This window comes from Candidozyma pseudohaemuli (genome assembly GCF_003013735.1).
Source record: "Candidozyma pseudohaemuli strain B12108 chromosome Unknown scaffold00007, whole genome shotgun sequence".
Lineage (NCBI taxonomy): Eukaryota > Fungi > Ascomycota > Pichiomycetes > Serinales > Metschnikowiaceae > Candidozyma > Candidozyma pseudohaemuli.
This window is the reverse complement of record NW_020194441.1, coordinates 40,722-61,140: the sequence shown is the minus strand read 5'-3', so window position 1 is coordinate 61,140 and position 20,419 is coordinate 40,722. Positions and strand designations below refer to the sequence as shown.

Genomic DNA, 20,419 nt, shown 5'->3' with positions numbered 1-20,419 from the left:
AGTTTGAAGAGAATTAAACTTTGGATGGTGGCTTTTTCTTGGATTTGCCAATTAAGGGTAGGGTTTCTGTGGAGGTAGGGTGAGAAGGGTTGACTTGATTCTCGCGAAACTCAGAGTCAATGTAGGCTTTGTATGGAGATACGATTTGGTTCCTGACCGAGATGGAAGATGAACATATTCTTCGGTGACGAGGGTATGAAATTTTTTGTGAATTTTTGTTTTTTGAAAAGGAAGCATATAGTTAAAAAAATAATTGTATCATTACTAGTATTTATCTTTCATATCGGTGGTGAAAAGTAGCAACTGGGCTGGCGAAGCTCAATATGCCATTCTTGAAAGTCGTTTCCCAATAATCATTCACTTCTAAAAATGTGCAAAAATCTCGCCGAACGGGAAATCGTATTGCTCTCCCGTAAAGATAAGAAATGGCTGCGAAATAATGTACCTCAACGGACAAACGTTATCTGCAACAATACCGTCTATTTTGCAGAATGTTTCTGGGCCTAACAATGGAGCTGCTTTTCAAGAAAACGGGTAAACATCGACCTACAAGCGACACCTTGCAACACATTGTTGCCATTGTGACAATAAGGTACATGCTCAAAGATAGTGCTCCTCAAAGGTCACAACCTGCTTACCGTTTGACGAGTCTTGGATTGCCTTGACAAAGAGATCACGGAGATTATCGCCGGACTTAAACGGCACCTTATTGTAGTGAACAGGTTTGAATACGCCCTGCTTGAACAATTCGATCAACGCCTTGACTGTGTCTACCTTGGTCTGCGGATTCTCCCTGGTGTTTCTGGTCAACCAGTAGCTCTTCAAAGTGACATTCTTGGCCAATTGGATCCGAGGATCAAAGGAAACAAGGCCTCCAGCAAGTCCGCCGTAGTTGACAAAGTAGTTGTTGGGCGAAAGGGAGGCCACCAAGTTTGGGGTAGTTGGTCCACCCAAGGAGTCCAAGGCAAGTCTGACAGGAGCGTCACCGACGATTTTGGGGAGCTTTTCAGCAACAAACGACTCTTCCGTGAATTCTGTATCAGTAATAACCTTGGTAGCTCCCAAGCCCAAAAGCTCTTCCACAGTGTTCTTGTACTGCTCCTCCAGCTTCTTTCTGATGATAGCCAACGTGTTGAGCTTGTAGTGTTTGGCAAGCTGGAACAAGTACTTGCTGACGAAGGAATTGCCTGCGTTGGTGACAATCCACTCGCCAGCGGACCAGTCCTTGATGTAGTTGTGGATCAATTGGTACGCTGTCGAAGGGTTGGTCAGAATTGTGGCAGCGTCGCCGATCGGAACCGAGCCGTGGTCGCCCAGAACCACAATCAAAGGATCCTTGTTGTCGTCCGTGACTCTGACAATGGCATGGGAGCGCCAAGTGCCGAAACTCGTCAACTTGAGAATGACCCAGTCGCCCTCGGAGTAGCCCAAATCAGGAGACCCGATTGCGGTGACCCTGAACAAACCTTCGTTTCCTCCCACGGCCACCTCCGGCTCGTCGCCCTCGTTTCCGAGCTCCTGCTTCAAAATCGGCGTTTTGTAGGAGCCCTGGACCTGGAAGATGTCTGATGGATTGATGGGAAGTGCCAAAGCGGTGATGAGGATTTCGTTTTTCTGGAGCTTGGCCTCGTCAATCGAGGCGGTGGCGTTGAACAACGCTTTGGAAACGTCAGGGTTGGTTTCTGTGAATGCAGCGGCGGAGAGTTTGACCATGTTGGAGAAGAAGAGTGGAGTGGAAATTGAGCAAGATGTTTAGTAAGACGCACCGGAGTGTGGCTTACGAGAAGCCGCAGTTCCAGTGTTTACGGTGAATGGGGAGGAGAGTGCCGATTTTTGAGGATTTGATGATAATTAGGTGTTCTTTTGATAAAGTGCCCCCCCCATGCTCCACTTTCCTCGAAATCCATGCGTGACCACAGAGAATGGCGTACCTGGACTTTCCCCAGACATAAGGTTTGACAGGTATTTTCCTGCACACGCAAACGGTTGCAAAACGGTGCTATATAACCTGCCCTAACCACAAACCCATCTTTTTTTCCCCCACCCACTTATTTTTCCCGAATTTCGACAGCACAATGTTCAGCACACTCAGACTCGAAATGACCAAGCGCATCCACGCCAAGACCACCACCCACTCCACCTCTGAAGCCTTCAACGAAGCCCAGAGACACAAGCAAGAGGCCGCCTCCACCAACTTCCCCCAGACTTCCCCAGTCAATTGTTCCATTGCGGTGGTTCCTAGACCCCGCCGCAAGACCGAACCGCCAAACTTCCCTACAGAAATCGCCCAAGCTGCCCTGGAACCAGTGCCCGGTTGGGCTTGTGACCAGATAGCAGAGGTGAGCCGCCTTTGCGAAGGCAACACCGAAATGGCCCTTCACGAGGCGTACCTTAGAGCGATTGAGAAGGACCCCAAATGCCAGCTTCCAGAGCTCGTGAAGGAAATCGCCTACATGGTTTACTGTGGGAACCGTTCGCAGGTGCACCCCAGAGAGACCTTTTCCCATCACTGGGATGCTCTTCTGGAGCACCTCCCATATCCCGAGAACTACAACTCGCAACCTTCTTCTGCTTTGCCATATCCTGCAAACTACAACTCTCAGGTTCCGCCATACCCTGCAATGTACAACTCCCAGGTTTCTTCTGCTCGTGGCTTCTCCGCTGCCTTCAGCGTTGAGACCCCACATGCCACAAACAGAAACGGCCCAAACGAAACCCCCACTTTGCCCTCGCCCTTCCCAACCACCTCCCTCCCCGGCCAAAATCTTCCCCTTTCTGGCCAAAACACCGCCGCCGCAAGCTCAATTCCGCTTTTTGAAGCCTCTTTGACCGACCCATCGGTCTCTTTCGCAGCCAAACCGGCACCTCTGGCGCCAGGTTTTGTGGCCCGCTGGCGCGCCCGCTTTACCCACTTTACCGCCTCTGTCCGCGAAGATTGGGCCTACCGCCGGCACCAGCGAAGAACCGCCAGAGAACTCAAAAAACAGCACAAAAAGCTCCGCAAGATGGAGGCGGAGCGGCTGCTTGAAGAGACTGTTTGCCGGGCACGTGCCGCCGCTTTTGAGCAGGTTCATGCCAATTTGGAGCGAGATGCCGCCGAAAAGAAGCACCTTCAGCAGCAGCAGGCGGGCCATTCGCAGCGGGCCGTTTTCGCTGCTCAGGCCCAGCGCAGGGTGTATGCGGCCTGGCGCCATGCGGAAAGAACCAGAGCGAAGGAGCACAAAAACGAAGGGAGGAGCAAGAAGAGGGAAGCAAAAAAGCAGAAGAAGGATCTGAAGAAGGTTTCTGAAAAGAGAGTTTTGGAAAATCCCTCGAAGAACGAATTGAAAAAGACTCCTTCCAAGGAAAGCAGTTCAGGCGAGTCGCACAAAAGCACCATTTCGCCCAGGAGCCTGCGCTCCACTGCCGCAACCTCGCGGTGTCTGGTATGCCACCGCCATAAGGCCAAGAATTGACGAGATATCCGGAATTTGACGACTTGACGAATTGGCATAATTAAACGACAAAATGTATCTAATAAATTAAACATAAAAATCTATCGCCGGTTAAGGTTTGGGTGGGCTGATCGGAGCACTCGCTAGTCTGTTTGGCTGCGAAATGCGGGTGATACATGAAGCAGCGCTTTAACCTTTTCAGATAAGTACAGCCGGGGGTTTGGCTTTTCTGGGACTTTCGAGAGCCGATTGCTGTTTTTGCTTTAGTACACGTTTATTCTTGAACGAGTTGATCCGCCGTTGACACATGCATTGCGGTTTAGTCGGAGGCTGGGCGTCACATTGGACATGCATTCTCTAGTCAGACTAATCGTCACCGTTGCGTCGTACCTCGTTTAGCAGGCCCGCTTTTGTGACTAGTGGATGCTATTTTGGCCAGAATTGGGATTGTAGGCGTCGAGCTTCGTATATTACGCATGTTGTAAAGGATCAAATGCTCAGCACCGGAGAATTCAGACACCGTCCTGTCCGTTCATCTGCCAATTCCTATTTTGTACAGAAATAATGGCCCTGGAATTCAAGAAGAGCCGCTTTTCTTGAAAGTAAATTATTTCTTCAGATTCTTTTACCATGCTTGTAGCCCACCATACAACTTTGGGTGCAAAATCGCTTCGAAATTATCAAAAGTACGAAACTTCAAATTTATCCACGGATGTGACCCTTTGCGTCAATAAGAATACGTCATTCTGTGATAAGAAATGTGATAAGAAACTTGTAGCCTCATTGATCACCACCACCTATCGCACTCCATATCAAGCTTGACACCCTCACTAATCCTAACCTCAATGGTATTTGCAACCACCACGCAACCACCACAGAAAACCCAAAAAAACCGTTCAAATCAACAAAATCATCAAAACTCCTCAAAACCAAAAACCCCCACTACCCGACAACATCCATAGCAGGGCCTTCCCCTCAACCGTTGGCGGCTTACACCTCTTGATCTGCACCACATTCTCGCTTAACCCAAGCCACGTCTACCGTCAACATCAACAGAACATTTTTCACATGAAAACCTTGCCTCAATTAAAACCATCAAATTCGACTTTTCACCCTCCACACCCTTGACAGCTAAGATAGGCCTCGTGCAGCAACCTCCTGCACTGGTTGATGCTCGCCTACATCAAAATCAAGTCTCCAACCGCAATAGCTAAACAACCATGCCTGACGACGGCAATAATATCTACGGCCCGAGCCAGCTGCGGGTGTTCAAAACCCAGCTTGTGCTATCGTTGGCCATCGGATCCTCGATGTTTTTGCTATTCTGCTTTTTGCGCCGCAAATGGCCTCACATGTACGCGGTCAGGACCCTACGAAAGAACCTGATCCGGGACCGGTCCTTGCCCAATGACCTATTCAGGTGGGTGTTCTCCGTGTGGTCCATCACCGAGAAGGAGGTGCTTGAATGCCTGGGGCTCGATGCCTATGTGGTGCTCACGTTCTTCAAAATGGGTATCTACATCTTTCTGCTTCTAGCGCTCTGGGGCGTATTGGTGCTTAGTCCGACCCGCTACATCTTCACGGGGAACTACGACCGTGACAATATCTCCTTTGTTGAACACAAGGATGCTGGGCCACACATGGACGACGATTTTCCAAAGTACCTTTGGGTGTACCCGCTCTTCACATGGGTGTTTTCGGCTATCGTGTATTTCAAGCTTTTCGACTTTACGGCGGCCGTGATCAAGACCCGCCAGAAGTACCTTGCGTCGCAGGACTCCATCACAGACCGTACCATCAAGCTTGACGGGATTCCCAAGAAGTTGATCCGCCAAAATGACCCCGTGCTCCTCAAACACTTCATTGAGGATTTGGGCATCGGCCATGTGGTGGACGTCAAGCTCATATACGACTGGACGCCGCTCGAGAAGCTCTTTGACGAACGCCACGAGCTAATCTCGAGCTTAGAGAAACTCTACTCTCACTACTACGGCTTGAAGGTGGACCTCTACAACCAGACTAGGACACCCCGGGTTATCCCAGAACATGCACCCGAGCTTCCCATTGCCACCTCCACGAAGAAAACACACCTACGCAAGAAGATTGATGATCTTGCAGTGAAACTCATTGCCGTGGACAAGAAGATCTTGAGCTTGCAGAATAAGTACAACCCGAGAACCTCGACCATGCCCGTTGAAGATGGCGAGTTTTCGATCACGCCTTCCGCTTTCATTACCATGGACTCAGTGGCCTCGGCTCAGATGGCCGCACAGACTGTTCTTGACCCCAGGGTGTATAAGCTCATGGTATCCATGGCGCCGGCAGCCAAGGATATCGAATGGAGGAACTTGAAGCTTACCCGCTACGAAAAAGCTTTCAAATCTTACATGGTCACCTTTTTCATCATCCTCAGTTACTCGGTCATTTTCTTCTTGGTGACGTCCTTATCGACCTTGATTGACGTGAAGACCATCACGAAGGTTTGGCCCACGCTAGGACACAAGATTGCCGAGTCAAAATGGCTCAGTACCTTCGTCACTGGTATCTTGCCACCCATGTTGTTCTCGGTCATCACCGTGCTCATCCCATACTTTTACAACTATGTTTCGCAGCTTCAAGGGTACTCCTCGTCTAGTGAGGTGGAGCTTTCAGGTCTTCTGAAGAACTTCTTCTTCGTATTCTTCATCTTGTTCTTGGTGTTCACCATCACAGGAACATTATGGGACTACTTCACCTCCATTGGAGACACCACCAAGTTTGCATCACAATTGGCAAGTTCCCTAAAGAAGCTTTCCTTGTTTTACGCAGACTTGATTCTTTTGCAGGGTCTAGCCATGTTCCCGGTACGTCTTCTCCAAATTGGGGACTTCCTTATTTTGAATATTGTTGGAAAGCTTTTTTTGCTCAGGAACATGCTTCTCAAGACCCCAAGGGACTACCGCTTTTACTACTTCACACCACCTGTCTTCGACTTTGGAATTCAGCTCCCCCAACACATCCTAATCTTCATCATAATCCTTATTTATTCAGTTGTTTCAACCAAAATCGTTGCTTGTGGTCTTGTTTACTTCCTAATGGGTCACTTTGTTTACAAATACCAGCTCATCTACAGCTTTGTTCATCCTCCTCACTCCACCGGCAAGGTCTGGCCCATGATATTCAGACGCTTGATGCTCGGGCTATTGATCTTCCAGCTATTCATGTGCGGTACCTTAGCCCTCGAGGGAGCCATCTTACTTTCCGTTCTTTGTACTCCTTTGTTCATTGTTACCTTGTTGGTTTGGTGGAATTTCGAGAAGTTCTATGTGCCATTGCATGACTTCATCGCTTTGAGAGCGATTCAAAGTCCGTACAACTTTGATAAAGAGTTTGATGACGACTCCCTGCTGGTTGCTGCTGGATCTTCACACAATCTAGGCTATGATGGTGGCTTCAACATCAGTAGCGACAGTCTCACGGCCAGAAAGCCCCCTCCTTTGCAGATGCCCGACCCAGAGCAGATGACAGGATACCCCACACCATCATCAGATGGCGTTTTGCTGCCAACAGAGAATTCCGCTTTGTTGGATGGAGATTACTCAATTTCGTATAGCGCAGGCGCAATTAGACATCGTCGGAAGGTTTCCACCGTGGATGAGGAGAGGGAGCAGTTCACAGACTACACTCACCCTTATCTCCGTGACCCCTTGCATGGACCATGGATTGGCTTTGATGGGGATCATATCTCGATGGTAGAATTCCGTAAAGGGGCCAATTCCTCGACGCCGGAACCAACGGGAGCGGAGAATGAAAATAATGCACCACCTGTAACCGAGTTTGTCATCAGAAAGAGGATACAGGTTGCCGAATGGGAATAAGCTTGCTGGCTTTTGACTTGGAATGCAAAATTATGCAACTGCTTTCAGGTCGGGAACCCTTTGCTAATTTTAGAAGCAGTTTTTTGAAGGTTTGCCTCGTTGCAATGAGGTCATATTCTTGATAACGGCTTGAAATTCTTGTCCCTTGGATGGACGAAAGGAACAAGGAGATAGTTGTCAAGGCAGGTGATTTTGATTGCCTCGCTTGGACGGAACTGGAATGAGAAATGAAACATCAGCAACAATGAAAGAGGCTAAAAAGCTGGTCGTCAAGCTATTATGTTACAGGTGAATGGCAATCGGGTAAACCCATTATTGACCGTTTAACGCCGATGGGATTTGCGCTATCTAAAGCATTCAGGTATTGTTATGAGGCAAGCCTAGCTTTAAACAATGGGGGTTTCATGCGAGGACGGGTGGAGACTACAATGGGGGGCCACCTGCCGCCAATAACCTGCCGGGCCTTGCATGTTACATCATTGAAGGAAAATCTTGAATGGGTTGCCGTAGCACGATACGAGGTAGTGGCCATCGTTAATATGTGTGGCGACTTGGCACAGAATGAGAAAGTGTCCAGCAAGAGGTGAGATTGGGCATTATGAAGGCTGCGGCTGGGGCAAAGTGTATGCCCATTCCGAGGCGGCCCCATGCACGTTAAGCGAATGGCATTCCTGGAGATATTCCTACGTTTTTTCAATGAAGATTTTTATCACGCAACATTACTCTCGTCAAGTCTATTTTACATACGGTTTGGCGTTCAGCGTCTCTTTCTGCGCCTTTGAGATGCAAGCTCATTGAGTTTCTTGCGCCGGAGGCTCATGTCAGAAACATAATCGGGCCTGTCCGGGTTGTAGTCACAGGCAACGCCGAAGCGCTTGCAGTGGTTGCAAACAGGCCTAGTCTCGTCGCACTTTAGGTGCTTGATGCGGCAAATCCAGCAACCCATTCGGGAGCGTTTCTGGGTGTGGCGTCTCTTGTGCTTCTTCTTGGGAGGAGCAGGCTGAGGCTCATTATGCTCGTGGGATTCTTCAATAATCGATTTCTGTGTGGCAGGCTGTCTTGGCGAGACATGAAATCTTTCTTCGTGAGGCTCCAGGAGCATCAGACCCGAACGGGAAGAAGAGGGGTTTGTTGATGCCAGAGATGTTCTTGAGGCGGTCGACCTGCGGTTCTGGGGCAACGATGCCCAGCCTAGCGCAGTTTCGGCTTTATTCGTGGTCGCACCATGGAGGTAGTGGTAGTTGATGCGACGCATGGGCAGCTCAGGCGTCCGGGCAAACGACCGGACCGAGTTTTTAAAAGATTTGCGGGCAGCAGGTCCAAAGTGAGCCGTGGACGAGTGGATCTCGGGCTGTCGCAGTGTAGATGCGGTTGCGAATTGGCCAATGGCAGCGCCATTGTTGCTATTGTTGGAAGGGAACCCTGGAAATTGGGCCCAGGTGTCCTCTGCCACCGAAGAGACCGGAGTCAAAATAGACAGGGTGCTTGAAGAAGGCGTAGATTGGGTTGGAGGGTGGTGCAGAGAAGCTGGTTTATGGGGCACAGGCTGCTGGAGCAGTTGCTGGCGAAACAGCTCATTTTCCATCACCAGAAAGTGGTCGTAGTCCATGTGAGACTCAGTCAAGCTCAGTTCAATAAACGAGCAGTCCATGGAGCTGTTGAAAAATTCAGGAACGTTTCCCACCTCGGGGACCGGGTGGTCAAAGGATTCCATTGGAGGTGCGCATAAGCCCAGCATGTCCAGGGCATTCTGTCGAAGCAATTGGGCATGGAGCTGGCGATGCAAAGGGTCCGGGGCGACAAAGCCGTTTTCCGGGCTGTGGTCGTGATTGTGGGGGTGGCCGTGGTTGTAGGAACCCGGGATATTATGTTTGTGGGGGTCCATCTGAGCCTGATATGCGTACGTCTGCTGGCACAACAATTTTGCAGCCAAGTCAAACGGAGTATTTGCAAGGGGAAAGGGCTCAGGCGGGTCTAGAATGTCAAAGCTGAGCGAGTCTGTGCCGTCAATCAAAGAGGGCTTGGATGCTGGCGAAGTGAAGAAGGATGTCATAAACGAAAGTGGAGGTCAAGCTGCTTTAGGTGAGCAGGTTTTGGACAACAAAAAAAAAAAATGGAAACGAAGGAAGGGACGGAAGTCAATTGAGTCAGGCAAAGACTTTGGGAAAATTAAAAAAGATCGACCTGGAGGAGGTGGGGAGACCCTGATATGTATGGTGGGGTGGAGGAAGAAAGACCCTTGAAAAAGCGGTGAGGTATGCGAGACAGGCGAGTCGGAGCACTTTTATGGCACAAGGGAGGGTCTGTAAAGCCACGCGGAAGCGATGTATAGTCCGGGGAGGGGTGAGATGAATCGGGAACCGATAGGCAAAATGACAAAAGAAAGGCTATCCAGTAGCTTGTCAAAAAACGGACAGGCGGGGCGATGAAGGGATTATTATCTTGTTTTTCCCCAGGTAGGACAAACGAAAAGTTTGTAAAACAAATAAAACTCAAAGATTAAGGTTGGAAAATAATAATAATGAAAATGGGGCCAGGCTGTACGATCAAAACGTACGTTGACAAAGGCTGCTGGGCCTGGGGCTCGGAACAAAGACTTTTGTGGTGCTTTTGCAGCAGCTGCACGGCAGGATACCTTACTTAGGCACTATGCAGCCTATGCGGTGTCTTAGTGGGAAATTAGCAGACAGGCGCCGTTTGCACACGCTAAGGCACCAGGCAGCTCCAAGGCACTTAGCGGCTTCTCGCTTTCTCGGTTAAAAATGGGCCCTGGGTCGCTACGACTAAAACGGCGCACACAGACCGTTCCAGACAGATACGCAAGCTGTTAAGGTACAGGCGAACAAGCGGTACAGGTGGCGCAGGTTCAACGTAAAGGACAATAAGCCACACGGGAGGCTTTTATCTCTACGCGACAGCCGAAAAGCGTAGCACAAAACAATAAAAAATTTCGCCTAGAGAGGGGCGACAATGGGGGAGTGTGTGGATTTGGGGAAGGCGCAAACGGATAAATCGATGCCGGCGTCTGCTGGTTGGTCTCGGTCTCGAGGGGAAGATTTCCTTTTTGGGGTGGCTCGAGATGCTCTGGCTGCAGTGGCGTGTGGACCGTTGGCGCTGCAAAAATCTGCACTTCTGTGTTGGGCAGGAGACGAGGTGAGGAAGGTTTTTGCCTTCTGGTATTATTCTATTTTTTTTTTTTTTTTTTATTGGGGTTGCTGGCCAGAAAGACAAACGTAGGTTCTGGCAGGTGGGTCTAGAGGGGAAAGCGGATGACGGGCGCTTGGAGGTTTCCCCAACTTTTAATATTCAGCAGAGATCGTCACAAGACTTTGCTTATCTCTTGTTATTATTTTTTTGGGGGCACGTCACTTGTGATTGGCTTCACTTGTGATTTGGGGATCAGGCACTCTAGAACGTCGACACGGTGCTTCCGTGCTGGGTCGATTCACGTAGCAAAAATCTGTGTTTTGTTCCGGCCCGCCTCGAGGATCTAGGGGTATTTATAATAGTGATGCAAGAGCAAGTGGGCTAGAAGAGGTGCATTGTATCCGTGGACACTTCCCAATCGATACATTTGTTTCAGAAATGCACCAAGCACAACATCTACATTTTGTGGAGCTTCGCTTGCTTCGGCGTGATGCCCGGATGCCTGGGTCCACCTTTTTCCTGAATCTCGCTTGCGTAAAAGGCGGAGTCACACGTAGGGCCGACGGCAATTGGGTCCGCTGCCTTGTTGCTTCAAGGGTGGGGGCTACATTTATGCGAGCTGGATAGTCTTTCGGCGTCTTCCACTTTCTTGAGGCGGTTCTATGCTTTTCCAGAGGTCAGGGTGACTATTCCATGACATCTCACATGGGGGATCTTTTTAAGGCGGGAGCTGGTTTTAGACGAATAGATAAGGAAAGTAGATAGTCCAATTCTTTGAGGAGCCATTGATGGGAGAGCAGCTGGAGAATTGAAGTTGCACACGGCGTAATTAGTAAACTACAGAGGATTATTAGTCAATCGCAAAACAAACACCCACTTGAAGTAATCGTGAAAACGGAAAAACGGACACAGGGCCCCGGGAGAGGCTATTTTTTTCGGAATTCAGAAATGCTGACCCCAAAAGCACCCAGATACGACTTTGCTGTGACCATTGGCCAGTGGGGGCAACCAAGGCAATTGAGTTCGGGTTCCTGAAAATCACCAGATCCAGTGTCCTGAATCGGAAAAACTCTAGCGTAGACGGCTAATGCTTGCGTATTCCAAACTGAAACCAGACATGGAAGTCACTATCTCATGATATTCTAGAACGCAAGAGGGGTTTCGTTAACGCAACCAGCACATATTTTTTAGCAAGATCTGGCGAAATAGAACGACCGTTTCCTTGTGGAACGATACATTTACGGAGCTCAAGCGTCATACCACGTCAAGCTCTACAGTTACTCCACCTTCTTCTCCAAATTTAAAAGCTTATTCACTTTCCCACATTTTTCCGCTAGGATACAGCCCTTCAGGGCTCGGGTATCGAGTCCAGGGGGCGTAAGCGCCTGCTCGCTTTAAGCGCCGTTTAAACCATCGTGCATCTTCTTTCAATGCACGTTCGTAGGCTCAGTCCTCGGATAAATGTTCGATTAGGGATTACGAGCAAGGCGGGAAGAAATTTTCCTCGGGGCATGGGGCGGCGCTGTTGCTGGTAAAAAAATAAAATCTGGCCCCAGGACGTTGGAAAGATTTCAGATGCAAAACATTACAGCCCCACCAGTGAAAAAGTTCGCTGCAAGATCATCGATACCCTGGATTTCCTTACTTCAAGAGATCGGTGACAACCTGCGTTGGAAAGACCCTGGCGCTTGCTGCTGTGTTTCTTTGCTAAGGAGTGTTGCACCTCGCTTGTGTATGGAAGAAGCAACACAGCGCCTGCGTTTCCCAGCCGCAGGGGCGGGATGACCTTGTGCTTGATAACTTGCGTCTAAACGATGCTTAGTGGTCATGATAGAGGCGGCCTTTTTGTGTAGAGTATCGGCCGTATTTACGGGCACTTGTTGACCTGCCAGACTGCCTAAATGGACGATGGAGGAGGGAGGTCTAGCTTCAATGCACCATTTTGTGTAACAAAACAACGATTGCACCATTTCGGAGTGCTTCACCTCACGCCATGTGGAAGTCCACAAAACTTCATCTTGTCGAGTCCACAGAACCCTGCCGTATTGATCTTTGCTGCTTCGCCAGAGCAACCGAGGTACAGATATCTGCACTGGAAGTTTGCATTCATGCCGCAGAAGCTGTCTTCTGCAAGCCGCCGCCCTAGTTTCAATAAGGAATTGAGTTCCGGCTTTTCAGCGCCGGTTTCGGACCCACGATACATGATGCACCAGGCTGTGGTGCTGGTGAGGGTTTCGCTTGGCTGAAAGCGTTGGTGAAGAGTTACGAGGAAAGAATTAGATGAGACTCTTGACGTCAACTGGCATTTCATCGGGACACCCCTTGAATTCTGAGACTCTTTTCCCGCTGAGCTTTTAGATCATGACATGGGAGGTTATCAGAGCAAAAATAGGCGAGCTACGAGGTACTCTACATTGCAAGCAGCCTGGCGTAGTATCCAAGAAAGCGATTTTTTATTTTGGTAGAAACCCTTGGGGTTATGGATCCTTGGCCTAGGGCTCAAATGGTTGCAAAAAGCAACATCGAGCTTGGCTACATGAAAGGGGAGTTATCTATTGTTTTCGACATGCCGAGGAACTGAGTGATTGTGTTGGTATGGTTTTCAGATACCCTGCGCAAGGCGGCAAAGACGTAATAATTGTTGAGCCCTGACGAGAGTTTTTGCGATAAGCAAGCCAATGAGATTAGGTGATTGCTAATTAAGGCATAGAGGAGAGGGAGGAAGTGGTCCTAAATTCCGTGGCCGTTGGGGGGCGAATCTGTGGCAATCGTGGGGGTGAATTTTCAGCAATTTTGAAGCTTGTAAGGTTTCTTTAACAATTCTTGAGCAATTAAGAGAGCATATTCGGAGTTGTTACGTCGCCCAGGCTTCCAAGACGAGGCTGTAGAATTACCTCCTAAGAAAATTGATATCAAGAAACAGACAGAATGTCGTCTACGGCGTTTTGGCCAGGGTGCAACGAATCACCACCGGACCGGGATTCGGCCCGTTTTTGTTCCGTGGGAATTTGTTTCAAACCTCGTCTAGCCAAAAGTCCTTCGTAAGGCAAAAAAGTAGCACAATATGAAAAAATTCCACAAAAACATATCTTGCCGTTGCTTTCCTATCTACATCTCGGGAGCCCTAAAGGGTCTTCATGGTACACGCACGCAGGCGTCTGGGAGTGCGATAAAAAAAAAATTTTTCCATCTCCTCCAACTCTTCACATATTTTACCAACTTTCGGATTACCAGCGATACCGACTGTGCCTCTGTTCGGTGGAGCACAAATGGCCGAAAGGAGAACGACCGACCAGCATTATATAATCTGGGCCGCCTGGCTGCTTTTGCAGCGTGGTTTCCCGGTTCGCGTGCTGGAAACATGCCCCTTTGTGATCCACAACATTCTGTGTGCTCTGTTTTTTGCCTTTTTTTGTAAATTACTCTTCAACGGCTCAATGGGTGCCCAGAAACGCCAAAACGCCCATTTCTTTGTTCCCAAAGGAGCCGGTTTTTCGCCAGAACGGGACCGCCTTACGATCTGGGCCCATTGGCACCTGTGACGTCGTTTAACGGCCCCGTCTAAACGCTCAAACCTTATTTTTTTGCAGCTTCCGCTCGTGTCTCAAAAGTCGTACCTCGAGCTCTCTTAGAATTGCCTGACGTATCGGTCCGCCGTTGCATATTTGTCTAAAAATCCGTGTCTTACGACTATTTACTCCAGCCGCGCTGAGCATGTCAGCTGGAAACCTCGAGGTGATTGGTCCACAGGGTCTTGGCAGACGCGTGAGACAAAATCAGAGTGACATCTGCTTGAAAAATGGTCCTTTGTGCATTTCTGGGATGGGGGGTCTCACCCAGGAACGCTCACTTTTTTTTTTTTTTTTTTTTTAGGCGCACCTTTTAAAAATAACAAGCCGCGTCATTAAGCTGCCGTACTTTACCAGCCGTGCAAGGTCGCGTATTGTACCCTCTGACGCCCAATCATAGGAGATCCACCCTCAACGGCGTAAACAGATCCAAACACTACTACTTGTTGTTTATTAGGGAGCCCATTCACGAACCCTTTTTCACGTCACTCCACCGTCTGTGCTATCTCGAGCCCGCGTTCTGCATTGCGTCTCGCGTAAGCACTCTCTCAAAACTATCTTAACAAACACCCCAAGAACAAACCATGCCTGTTGTGAGCAACCAGCTCAGGAACTTGAAGATCTCGCCGCCCTCCTTGGCCGACCAGGTCAACTCGAAGCTCAAGGCCAATGTCATTTTGGTTGCCAAGTACGACTTTGTCGCCGAGTCGGCGTCTGAGTTTTCCGTCAAGAAAGGAGACGTGCTCAAGCTTTTGGATAAACTCGCCAATGGCTGGGTGCTTGTGAAATCCGTCGAAAAAGTCACGTCCCCGGGGCTTGTCCCTTGTCTTTACGTCGATATTGCCGTGAACGACACGCTTAATCCCATCACCTTACAGTGGCTTCACGAGACTGGAACCTCCGCATCCACAGTTTTAGGAAACACGACATTCTACGATGCCGAAGTCAAGCAGCTCCTCCGCAATAACGCTCCAATAACCATCAACAACCGACCATATCCACTCGCTGCCTCCATTTCCAATTTCCTCTTGTACGAAAACCGCTATTGGTACAGAGTCGACATCACCTATAGCACCCAAGAAAGGGCGTATTTGTGCCGCTACTACCAGGATTTCTATACTCTCCATGCGTCTCTTCTTGAGCATGTGGAGCAGTGGCAGCTGGCGTCCAAGGAGCAGGAGCTTCCTGAGTTCTTGAAGTTGCCCAAATTGCCTGAACCCATCCCCAGTAACAAAAGAGAATCGGCAGAGCTCAGGTCTCTTCTTGTCAAGCGGTGCAAAGATCTCGACCAGTACATCAACCTGCTTATTCTGAACAAGCACTACCAGGTGCTGCCTCCGTTGCTCAGATGGCTCGATGCCAAGTACGAAAAAGCCCCTGGATTCGTGGTTGCAGAGCAGCTCAATGAAACCAACGAGGTTATCAACGAAAAGGTTTTGCCTGGCTCTGTGGGCATTTATTCCCATCACAAGGCCGATAACGGAACCGAAAGCGAGAGGCTCCATGCTGTATTGGATAAGCGTGAGGAGGAGGACCAGGCTAAAAAATTCCCCATGAGCTCCCCCAACCCCAACGACCGTGTAGGTCCCAAGCAGCCCGTTTCAAGAAATATTTATAATCACTACCAGCAAATTGTGGGCTACCAGGGCGACCTCCAGCGTGCCAAAACGACCCGTGATCTTCTGAGGTCAAAAACATCCAAAGAGCCCCGCCACGGTCCTACAAGGAAAGCACCCCCTGGCGAACCCAGCCAATTCACAAGACTGAAAACAACATGGCAGCCACAAAGAGCCGCCACGGCTCCTACAATGGTCCATACAAGCCCCCCTCCTAAGCCGGTGTCGATTTCTGCTGTGAATGGTAACCCGTTTGCCAGGACAAAGTCCGTGAGGACCACCACCGGTTCCGAAACTTCCGGGCCTACTTCGGCCGAGGCCTCTTTTGACACCAGTCTTCTTTCTCTGCCTCCTTCCCTAAACAGCAGGTCTGTTCAGGGAACACCCGAATTAGGGCCTGGCCAGCTACGGTGCCAGATAAAGACACAAAACCAAGACAAACTTTCTGTCAGGATAAATAAGCCCGAGGTGACGTCTCTTGCTGAGTTCAAGCGCCTCATATACCAAAAAGTGGCCTTCAATAATCTCTATATCAATTTGCCTGACTCCGACACCTACGAGGAGATGGATTCCGGGCTGACTGATTTACTAGCACATATTCGGGCCAGTGAGAATGTGAATGTGCTTGTGACGTGAGGGGCGTTTTGAGGCTAAAGCTTGTTCAAGCTATGCTTTTTATGCGACGTTGTACTACCCACCAGCTGTTAGGTGGCTAAATAATTGTAATCTTAATAATCATGTACGAACCGTTTAGAGCGTGCTTTAGTGGTGCAGAAATGGGCAGCTTCTTTTTGTGTTATTGACTAATTTACCCTTATCGGATTGAATGTCTCTGAATTGAGGGATACCGCCGTCTCCGTAAGTATGTAAACACCCTTGGTGTAGGACCTAAACAATCCCATAGACAGCGCAAAAAACGTGTTGACTTCATTGTTATCGGGTATGGATGCTAATACGGCAATTCACCAGCCTTCACCGTTGGCAGGGCAGGCTTAGTTTTCCAAATTCCGCATGCTATCCTTTAGGCGTGGCGTTCACAAAGCCTGTCAGAGTGTAGGTGGTTGAGCCGCTGAGAGGTTGAGCCGCTGGAGGCTGGAGGGTGCTCCTGCGTTGGTATTGGTTGAAAAAAAAAAAGGAGAAGTTACAAACTAGGCGCAGGTGACACAACATGATAGACGAGAGGCGTCGTATTTTGGCACTAAAGCGTTGCCGAGGTGGACCCGTCTAGCCAGTGCATCAAAAGACATGGGAAACGTTTGTGGCGAAGGGCGCTTCCAAGAAAACCACACATTTGGTGAGGTAGCTGTACTGGTTAATTTGTGGTGTTATTCTCTCCAAACCCAACACGCAGCAACCCGCAGGTGGAACAACAGGCCACAGAAATGAACATTGAATAAAGCTGTCGGGTACTGCAGTGCACGCGTGTAGGAGCAGGAAAGTCGCGCGAGGCGATGCAGTGCCCTGTAGAGAGGGCCGAGAGGCGCGTGCGGCGACATGCATACACGCATCTCCAAACAATAGTTGTGTTTTGCTCTCTCTCATAACACGCATATTCATTCCAACAGTGTATGCATATCATTCCTCCGCTAACCTCTCGGGTCCAGTATAAACTTCATTCCTTAAAGCGGTCTCTCGTCCGCCAGTGTTTACATATTGCCCCCTCGGCTTCTACTCAGATAAAAGAAGAGATTTCACCCCTCCGTCTGCTCCAAGCTTTTCCCAAAGGATTCTGGACTCATCAACAATAATTATTTATTGTTTGCGTTCTGAGCTCGAAGCATCCCTCCGGTCTCATTGTTTCTGTGTTTTGGTTCTGCCCATTGAGATCTACACCCACATCCTTGTTGATAAAGTGGACTTCATTTCCTGACACTCGTTTTGCTTCCACCACAACCTCATCTTCAATCGACATATTCATCTCAGCTCCCTTTCTCCACAAAGCAGCCTCATCATGTCCACGAGTCTCTTTGCTGCCAAGCAGTACAAGTCTTCTAGAAACTTGAAGAAACTCGCCATCTCGTCTCCCATCAACACAAAGTCTCCTACGGGTTCGCTACAGCCTTCTCCACTGTTTTCACCTCTTACCCGGGATCCAGTGATTGTGTTGAGAGCCCGCTACGACTTCACGGCAGAATCGCCTGTGGAAATCAGCGTCAAGCGGAATGACTATGTCAAACTCGTCCACAGACCCGGGAACGGCTGGCTTTTGGTCAAATTCATCGACAAGACAGACAGTGGACTAGTTCCAGCGTCGTACGTTGACATTGTGGCCAACGACATCCAAAACCCCATCACACTCGAATGGCTTCTCGAGACCAAGCCGCCGTCACAGAGAAAGAAGGAACACATCAAAAACATCCGCATCAACACGGTGCTCCAGAACAGAAAGATGCGCTACTTGTACCGGTTGGACATCACCATGAGCTCTGGCAAGCAGATTTTCCTCTGCAAGTACTACCAGGATTTCTACAATTTGCACGTTGCGCTCGTAACGTCGTTGGGTCGTTTGGTGCCGCTTCCTGTGTTCCCCAAACCCAGAGGGCTGATGGACAAGACACACCAGAAAACATCGCCCAACCAAGCGGACATCAAGAACTTGCTCGAAGTGGCGGGCCAGCTCAGCAAGTACTTGAGACAGCTTTTGATTATTGAAAAAGTCCGGGCGTGTGACGAGTTTATCGAGTTCATTGACGACGAGCAGTTCAAAAGAATTGTCATTCGTCCCGGAGACGCCCCGATTGCCGACGCCAAAATCAACGACATGCTCCACAAGGACCTGGTCAATATAGTGGACTCGTTGCTGAGAGCAGACATGTCGCTCAAGAGCGTTTCTGTGGCCCAGACGCCGTCTCCAGCTCAAAAGAGCCCACCAAAGCAGAAAAGGCAGTTGTCCATGTCGCCAAAGGAAAGACAAATGTCGACTTCTCCCTCCATTGCAGCATTGATGCCGTCGTTTGTGTCGCCATCCAGTATTCCTACGGTGCCCAACACTCCAGAAGCTGAAAATACCGCTACAACTGAATCGCCCATGGCAGAGTCCAAGAGCTCTCAGACACTTTCTACATTTTCACTGCTTCTCGCAGGCTACGGTGAAGACGAGGCCGGCTTGAACCTCCAGGAAACCAAAACCACCGATTCCAGCGACTCCCAGATGAACCTGAACGAAACCACCTTGCAAGACCCAATTGACCTTCCCGACATTCGCTACAAAAATATGGCACAAGCCAAGGACGTGGCAGCTCCAGCCAGTGACGTCAGCCACGATTCCGTCAGCACCATCGGAAGCCAGGGCCTCAACAGCACACATTACCTGAGCGGAGAAGACTCGCTCATGCTGAATTCGGCCCGCCACAAGAGCCTGTCTTGCGAGCCCAAAACGCCCATTTTGAGCCTAGACCAGACGTTTGCCAGGCATCCACCCAAGCTCTTTGGAAGCGAGGAGGATGAGCAAATCAGGCCTTTGCTGCCCAAGAAGCACAAGGAAGCGTACATGTCCGCCTCGTCCTCCACGGCCACCATCACGCAAGATACAAAAGTGAAGCAGAAGCACAGCGAGTATGTTCGGATCAAGGTAACGCTATGCAACGAGGATGACGACAAGGTGATTTTGCGTGTTCGACGCAGCGACTTGCACTCGCTTCAGTCGTTGAAGCACATGGTGCTGAAGAAGATTTACGAGGATCCGGCTTTGATCCACCACTACACACTCAGGCCTTTTGAAGAAGCGTTGGACAGGTCTGGGCTTGATGAGCACGGCGTTATGGATTACGTCAGAAGCAGGCCCAAAGCCCACTTGAAGCTCCAGCGGGTCCGCTAAGGCCACCACAAAGTATATATGGGTTGAAACGAGGATATATGAGAAAAAGATACAAGAGAGGAAGCATGGGCAACTTGAGCCGAGCGAAGCCACCATGGCAGCGAAACGAGACTCGCCAAAGCGTTCCAGCAGGCACAAGCGTCCGGTGTATGAGAGCTGGGCCCAAATGTAGTTTAGCCTGTCCCGCCTGAACGCATTCTATTGTCCTACGAAAGAAAGCACTTTGTTTGTACGGAAAACCCCTCAAGACGGCCTTTGTATTAAATGGAGAAAGCGGAGATTGCGAGTTTCAGTAACACCCATCAACCAACACAATAAGAAGGCCAGTTTCCACTTTTCCAGGAACAGAAATCCACCAACCTCTTTCTTATCACAAGCACATGCAGCATGAGAAGTGACGTAGATCTCCAGCATGAGGCACTCAACAAGGTACCCAGCGAAGCCTAGACAAAGCCCGGTTTGCAATGAAATAACATTGGCGATCACCACTTGCGCCTATCCGAGAGGCAAGAGAAGAAACACGCATTGAGAGGGAAGTTGCTGAATGGAGGTAGATCCCGATCGGTTATAGCAATACAGAAGCCTAATTGGGCGTTGACAGGTTGAAAGAAGCTTTTGAGTATAACGCCATTTCAGCCACAAGCGAGCGTTATTTAAGGTTTCCCAGGGGAGTGGCGAAGAGACCATATAAGACCGATGGTGAAAAGTCCGGCTGCATCTGGGCAGTAGGAAAACCTTCTCTGCGTGTGGATTGAGGGCTTTTAAAGAGAGTTTCTTGTACATAGCGTGGGGTGGTGCAGAGGAGCGCAAAATAAACGAACCAAGAACGCGGATCACCCCATATAATAACAGAAGAAAAGATTGGCGTGGCAGCAGCGAAGAAAACGTGTGGCAGTGTGGCAGAAGCCCTGGCAAGAAAGAAGCCAAACAGCCGCATTCCGAAAGTATGGGCCCACCACCCGCAGGGTTATTGGCGGCA

The 20,419-nt window shown here is 49.5% G+C and overlaps 6 protein-coding genes across 6 annotated transcripts; 4 read left to right on the top strand and 2 right to left on the bottom strand.

The window, feature by feature from the left end:
- Nucleotides 1-600: 600 nt before the first annotated feature.
- On the bottom strand, nt 601-1,713 carry MRF1 (Mrf1p; the record flags this gene model as incomplete). The annotated part of the gene is made up of 1 exon (XM_024858365.1): nt 601-1,713. The coding sequence occupies one exon, from the start codon at nt 1,711-1,713 to the stop codon at nt 601-603; it is 1,113 nt and encodes a 370-aa protein (XP_024713275.1).
- A 362-nt stretch (nt 1,714-2,075) lies between these two features.
- Nucleotides 2,076-3,455, top strand: C7M61_003008 (uncharacterized protein; the record flags this gene model as incomplete). The annotated part of the gene is made up of 1 exon (XM_024858364.1): nt 2,076-3,455. The coding sequence occupies one exon, from the start codon at nt 2,076-2,078 to the stop codon at nt 3,453-3,455; it is 1,380 nt and encodes a 459-aa protein (XP_024713274.1).
- Nucleotides 3,456-4,654: 1,199 nt separating this feature from the next.
- On the top strand, nt 4,655-7,291 carry C7M61_003007 (uncharacterized protein; the record flags this gene model as incomplete). Its single annotated transcript, XM_024858363.1, has 1 exon — nt 4,655-7,291. The coding sequence occupies one exon, from the start codon at nt 4,655-4,657 to the stop codon at nt 7,289-7,291; it is 2,637 nt and encodes an 878-aa protein (XP_024713273.1).
- A 757-nt stretch (nt 7,292-8,048) lies between these two features.
- On the bottom strand, nt 8,049-9,344 carry UME6 (Zn(II)2Cys6 transcription factor UME6; the record flags this gene model as incomplete). The annotated part of the gene is made up of 1 exon (XM_024858362.1): nt 8,049-9,344. The coding sequence occupies one exon, from the start codon at nt 9,342-9,344 to the stop codon at nt 8,049-8,051; it is 1,296 nt and encodes a 431-aa protein (XP_024713272.1).
- A 5,247-nt stretch (nt 9,345-14,591) lies between these two features.
- C7M61_003005 (uncharacterized protein) lies at nt 14,592-16,259 on the top strand (the record flags this gene model as incomplete). The annotated part of the gene is made up of 1 exon (XM_024858361.1): nt 14,592-16,259. One exon carries the CDS (start codon nt 14,592-14,594, stop codon nt 16,257-16,259), a length of 1,668 nt encoding a protein of 555 aa, XP_024713271.1.
- A 1,315-nt stretch (nt 16,260-17,574) lies between these two features.
- Nucleotides 17,575-19,440, top strand: C7M61_003004 (uncharacterized protein; the record flags this gene model as incomplete). The annotated part of the gene is made up of 1 exon (XM_024858360.1): nt 17,575-19,440. The coding sequence occupies one exon, from the start codon at nt 17,575-17,577 to the stop codon at nt 19,438-19,440; it is 1,866 nt and encodes a 621-aa protein (XP_024713270.1).
- Nucleotides 19,441-20,419: the final 979 nt, after the last annotated feature.